Source organism: Apteryx rowi, unplaced genomic scaffold (assembly GCF_003343035.1).
Source record: "Apteryx rowi isolate R43461 unplaced genomic scaffold, aptRow1 scaffold_212, whole genome shotgun sequence".
In the NCBI taxonomy this organism is placed as follows: domain Eukaryota; kingdom Metazoa; phylum Chordata; class Aves; order Apterygiformes; family Apterygidae; genus Apteryx; species Apteryx rowi.
The window spans coordinates 1,243,168-1,249,729 of record NW_020448442.1 but is presented as its reverse complement, the minus strand read 5'-3'; the positions used below and the strand labels follow the sequence as shown (position 1 = coordinate 1,249,729).

At 41.7% G+C, this 6,562-nt stretch overlaps 1 protein-coding gene across 1 annotated transcript in view; it reads right to left on the bottom strand.

Annotated features, from left to right (window-relative positions):
* Nucleotides 1-335: 335 nt before the first annotated feature.
* PHACTR1 (phosphatase and actin regulator 1) overlaps nucleotides 336-6,562 on the bottom strand; it is a 77,235-nt gene continuing 71,008 nt past the window's right edge. Inside the window, exons 9-11 of the mRNA XM_026064268.1 lie at nucleotides 5,946-6,086; nucleotides 2,782-2,858; nucleotides 336-467 (exon numbers count right to left, since the gene is read on the bottom strand). Coding sequence (XP_025920053.1) covers nucleotides 452-467; nucleotides 2,782-2,858; nucleotides 5,946-6,086 — 234 coding nt within the window. The 3' untranslated portion in view covers nucleotides 336-451. The remainder of the gene's footprint in view (nucleotides 468-2,781; nucleotides 2,859-5,945; nucleotides 6,087-6,562) is intronic.

The window sequence follows — 6,562 nt, the reverse complement described above, 5'->3', positions numbered from 1 at the left end:
CTTAGCACCATAGCTGCAGGTCCGTCCGAGACTTCACCCAGGCCAGTGATTCCCTGAACACCATCTCAGGGCTCTCTAGAGTTGATGACAGAGGCTCGTCAGGATGAGGGGTGCCTGAAGATGAAATGAATGCACCACCAGCTGGGCTTGAACATGTATGGCAAATCCACATGCCAGGAAATTCTTATACATAGATGCCAAGTCTTGGCATGATTCCCACCAGGGGTATTTTCTGTTATTGAAGCTTGAACCAGCAGGTCTGATGATGCTGCAGTACCCATCACATGTAAATACAATTTTCTTTTTTTTTATATTTATTTGTTACTCTTTTTTAAAAAGGCAGTTCAGAAGATTTACACTGTATGTAACAGGGAAGTGAATAATACCAGCACTTATGGTTCCTTTTAGTTATGTTTTGAAGACGGCATAGTAGCCAGGTAGAGTTGAACTGCTACGGTCTATGAAACCTAAAAGCCAAAAAAAAAGAGAGAAATTGCGTGAAAGAGAGAACATCCTCATGTGCATATTGTATATAAAAAGACCAGATCTAATTGCTACAGTGACAAAATAAGGCAGCTAGATTCCTGCAGTATTGACAGCAGCCATGCAGGCATTGTGGACCCAGAACAGACATTCAAACTTCCTTGGTCCTTGCCAGACTCACAGTTCAGTCATGAGCTGTTTGCACCCAAATCTACCAAAGACACTAAGAAGCTGTGGATCCACCCTATCAGACCCCTGCGTGAGTTATTTCAGGTTAGCTATTCCTTGTTCAGACCACACTATGCCAGATTCCAGGATAATTGTCTGGTTTAGACAAATCTTTTTGCTGCTCAGCTAGAAAATTTTACAAGCAGTTCAAATATGATTATTCCTGAACGTGTGAGTATAAAGAGACAAGTAGGGCTTCCCCTACTGCCACCCTTCTGCATGTACACCATGTGTCAGGAGGCCTCTGCCTGTGTCAGTGGTGCATAGGTGTTTTTTAAGTTTTTCACTTCATCATGAATTAATTAATCCATCCCACTAGAAAAGCAACACTCGCTTTCTTTGCTCAGCTCATGTCACTGCCTAATGACATGAATAGCTCATTACCTTCCTAATGATTTTATAATGGTGATTTATCTAAGTTTGTTTAAGGGAATTGCTCAATTTTGTTTAAGCGTGATTTGTTCAAGTGGCTGTTTCCTGAGGACACTCGTCTAACCAATAAGCCCTGTTGAACTTCAGACAAACCCTTATTCCAATTTCTGTTATACTGGCCATAGCTCTGAGAATGCCTGGCCAAGACCTGAGTGAGTCAAAGCCACTTGATGGCTTTCAAACAGAAAGTGAGTGTACCTCAAAGGGTGACTGCTCACCCCAACACTGGAAGAGAAGCAAAATACTGCCCATAAACCTGCACAAGCCAAACAGCTGGACAGACTTCCTTGAAAACTAAAGCAGTCTTTATTTTTGTGGGATGCTAAGTGTCTCATGGAAGCCAAAGGACCTCAACTCTTTTTAGCAAGACTGCTTTAAAACAGCCTAACACTCTTCCTAAGTTAGTCAGCGATACTCCCCTACTGGAGGATGGACTTCATGAGTCAAATATCCTTCAAAGTGTCAGTCACTGGGGTCAACAGATCAAGGCTCACTGCAACTGTAAAGCTATGTAGCCCACCGAACACCCTAAAGCTTCGTCCAGACCTCACAGCTCAAAGGCAGCTGGCTTGTCTCTAGCAACACTCCAATATTACAAACCCCAATGAAACCATCTTAGCACATGAGAGGAAGTAGAAGGGGGATCATTTCTGCAGGGGAATATATACATAATACATGCAGTTAATGCAATTATTAATTTATATATGTAAAAATCCCCAATACAAATTTAATTTTGCCTTAAGCTTTTCTGTATTTTTCTTAAAAGTATTAACTGCATTTTTTATGAGTACATATCTGATGAATGTAAAAATGCAAGGGCAACTCTAGTTTTGTACAAGATCTCACTCTCTTTTGTCTTGAATACCTAAAATTTGTTTTTAATGTATAACAATGACCATGAGCTAATGTTGCTTTGCAAAGGTCTGACTTCAGCTGAAATTCCAGGAGTTTAGCTCATCTCAGACTTAAAGCCAGAGCAAACTCAGCACAGACTGCGCTTGGGAAAGTGTCCTGACCTCCCAGTGAGCTCAGACCCCATGCCGTCAGAGAGAACAGTTGTTAGTTTGGGGTCTGGGATAATTCAGACCTTACCTTTTTAACCAAAAATGCCTAACAGCATAAAAGATAGTGTCTCTCTTTAGATTGCTGATCTTGCTATTTCACCACTGCATTGCCTATGGCAAGACTTCTTAGAGTACAGTGCTGAGTAATCCATGCATAGCAAGTGCACAGCATGAAATAGCTGTACATTCAGCATGATTTCATTTGCACTCACTCTGCAGTACAGTCACACCTTGCTATGTACTTGTTCTAGAAGGGGAGTTTTTTGTGTCCTTCCTGTCTTTGGACACCAACACTATTTATTGTTGATATGAGAAGAACTGAAACGCAACTAGAACATGATGTTTAAAAAAAAACTAAGAGGAGGTTGCACCTTACTAAAGAGATGGCACATGCCTGCCTGCAGCCATGTAATGGCAGCATGAGTTTGTCTGTGTGAGCTTTTTTTACAGCCTGTGATTCTAAATGTTGTCTAGATCTGGCAGTGTGTTCAGTGGGTGTTTGAGAAATGCTTCTGAGATATTTTGGAAAACAACAGTATTCATTGCTAGTCTTAAAAAATTAATCTCAACTTACCTTGTTAGATGCCTACTTAATTCATGAACTTCCATTTCAGTGCTTTTAAATTCATTAAGCTCTTTTCGAATGGCTGCCTGCAAAGGACAAATAAACTCATAAATGTATAAATGAGCAAGATCAAAGTAAGTTCACTTTGTTCTCCAAACAGTATATTAAAAGTGAAGAAATCTTACATAACATTATCAGAGAGAAAGAAAAGCATATAAAAGGCTTTAAAATGTGAAAAGGAAAAGAGATAAACATGTTCTAAATCACATAAAGGGAAGAGATAAATGCTTCACTGGAATACATCAATTTGAAAATGTATTGTAGACAATACAGATAGAAAACTCAATTCTGGCTTATTATGTAAACACTTTCATGTACAAAATTCAAATTAGCATATGTATGAGGAAAAAAATATGCAGTTGAGGTTCTCGAATGGTGCCTTCTGTTTCAGAGCTGGACTATGAGTAAACTTGGTCTGGATCTCACCAAAGTCTCATATTTGTGATGTCTCCTGCCTTTATGTGAATTTCCTGGGGTGAGATTGTCTAAAATAAGCTGAGCTGCCTTGCCAGCTCACTGGCCGTGGAAGAGGGAGATCTGGCTCCCCTGCCCTTCCCTTTGCCTCTGGCTGTGCCCCTCTGCTCCCCTTCCTTCTGGCTCATTTGTGCCATTTGCTGTACTGTTTCAACTCACTAATCCAGCAGAAAACTAGCCACAAGTGGTTATATTTAGCATCAGCAGGACAGCCAGGTATTTACAGCCTTTGCAGAGGGTGACTTAGAGGGACTCAGCTGCTTGCTGGAGAGGGTGCTGAGCAGAATTGGCCCAAGCCCACGTCAGCCTGACTTTTTTGAGTACTGTGATATTTGTAGCTCACAAGTTGGCCTTGCGGGCAGCGTATGGCAAGCCCAAACRAGGCGGCTGCTATGGCCGAATGCTCCCACAGGTCCAAGGTGTGTGCCAGTGTCTTTCCATGGGATACTGAAAACCTTTACTCCTGGAAGTGGCTGCTCCAGTCAGYGTCACTTGTGTCTGTCAGGAATTTGTCTCCATTAAGGAAATCTAAACTAGTATAAAGAGCACCAGCCCAAAACAGGACTTTTGTAACAGCCACTTATCCAGTCACCAACTACCCTGACAAGCCCTACGTGATAGATTTTGAATGCGAGCTGCAGAAAAGGCCCTTTGTACTCTTTCTATACAACTTGGTTTTTTATTTACTTTAGAAACATCCATCAGGCTCTGCTTCCATCTATCACTGTAGAGAGATGGTTATGCAGCAACTCAAGGGCCTACCTTATGCAGACCAATTTGCTGCTTAAGTGGCTGTGAAGGAGGCCACATGGGCTGCTGACTCCTGCAGCGCCTGCAGTCTATTGCCCCCATGCATCTCTGATCTGTTGGTGAGGTTTAATGCACCCTTTTTATTCCTCTAACAGGCAAACTTGGTAAAGATGAAGTCAGATTGAACCCAATTCCCTACATCCAGCACACAGAGCAAGATTTTAACTGACAAACAGGAAAGCCCATTACTAAAGTCAATTTTTGCAATAAATCTGGTCTGTGCTGACCAATGAAGACAGTTATTGAATCAGGGCTTTGGAAGAAAATAATCTTTTATAGGGAGTTGCAGCTTTGTCAGGCATATCAGGGTTGGTTCCAATTTGTTTGGCTATGTTTCCTAACAGTGGACGCAGTGATGGGGAAAAGCAGGTGATCTGAAGAGCAGAAATCAGAATATTGCCACATGACCCCAGCCTGAAAAAGGATATATCTGCTTCCTTATGCATGTAAGGAGCATTAATATTAGAATGTCAAACCACATTTCCTTCTGCTTTTCTGAGAAAAGGTTCATTTGGAGAACTTTAAGCCTTTTGCTCTGTGTATTGACCTTGCATACATATTATAAAAAAGTAAAGGCAACATCAAAGTACTTTTCCTAAATATTGAATTCTTTACCAAGCTACTTTTAATAGTGGCACTTAATACTTGTCCTTTTCAAGACTCAGGATGAGAAAGAACCTCTTTGGACAAGAAATATTCTGCTTTCCCAGCTAAAGTCTCTCCATACCTTTCATCTCAGACAGGGATCTCTCAAAGATTGCAGAACTGCTTGGACATTTATTCCCTCCCTCATCTACCAAATGGGAGAATATAACTGATAGATTGGTTAGGTCACTTGACTAACATCTTGTCCAACACGGTGAGGTAAAATAGGAATTTAACCCAATATATTATGCTCTGGGGACACTCCAGAAGAAGTTTTGATTTTTTTCAGATCACTTTACATCACTTTGACTTATTCAAAAGCTAAGCTGAAAAAGGCTTCTGTCAAGGAGAAAACCAGTGATTTCAAAACTATAAAAGTCCATTGGTTAAATTATACAAGTAAAACTGGCCACCCTTTCCTCTGTAGATAAAACCAAGAACACCATGAATGAGTGGCATGGTCAGGACTCCTGCTCCTTTCTCTCTCCATCAGATGTGATCACCTTCACTGTATGTGGTGCACAGCAAAGAAATATTCAGGTCTTGAATTCAGGTACCTGAAAGTCTTTAAAATCTCATGAGCAGTGAAAAGTGACTGTAAAGCACAGGAGGCACTTATCAGGCTCATAGTTCTGTTGTCATATGAGATGCTGTAAAAAGTTTAAAGATTTCCATCTCTTTCTGTGGTGACTGTCACCTTGTCTCTGCTGGAAGTATGACATGTTACACATACAAAAAGCGATACCCAGCCTGGCAAAAAAGCAAAGCAGAACCTGCCTGAACCATCATTAAAGCTCACCTTCTTCCTGAGGCACCATTAAGCCCCTTAGGATGTGACTGATATTATTATTGAGCAGGGATTTAACCTCTTTGCCACCAATGCCCATACCACAGACACTACATGATGAGAGAACAGAAGGTCCCACTGATGCTCAAAAGACAGTGCACTTAATACCAAGGATGCAGCTTGTCTCCATCTACAGGGCTCATGAGATTTAATTTTAATGGTTAAAATACTCTGTGGAATGAGAGAAATCCTGAGTGAGGGATGACTCTCTGAGTCATCATGCCCTTCTCTGAATGAGGGTTGAACCCTCTTGTCTCAACACTATACAGAAGTTAGCTGGCTTCAGGGGGATGGAGGTGCTTTTGCCAATTTGAGAGCTACTTTGAAATCTACTTACTTTGTCGGCGGCTGTGAGTCGTGTCCAGGGTTTGTCCGCCCTCCTGTCGTAGTCCTGTGCATCTGCGACTTCCACGTAGTCACTGAAGCGAATGAGGATCTTCCTCTCACGTAGCTCTTCTACTGTGGGCCTTTGACTCAGCTGTGAGTTTGAGAAAGGAGTGGAAAAGGATATCAGAACTTCATTTTTAACTCACAGGATTTATTTTATCACAACCTTCAATATAATAATAAGAGGGCTCAGACATTACCAGTACCACTGAGTTTTATGACCTTTCACAGCCTTGCTACCTGGGTGATAACCTGCTGTTTGCTATAGCACCTTGTATATCATCCCACCTTGCTGCCAGAGCAGCAGACTACTGCTTGGGAAGAGGCTGTGGCTGGAGACCCCAGGCTGTGGTTGATAATCCCTAGCAGAAATTAGATGCAATGCAAGTAAGTCTCCTAGTGCACAGATGTCCCAGGAAGAGACATGACCACAACACAACTTAAAACTACCTGCACAGGGCATATTCCCCCCATCTTGAGCTGTTGTGCATGTTTTAGAGATGCCTGGGAAGAGTAAGGCAAAGGAACTGAGCAGACCCTATTCTGAATTATGTGCAAAGGGTGACA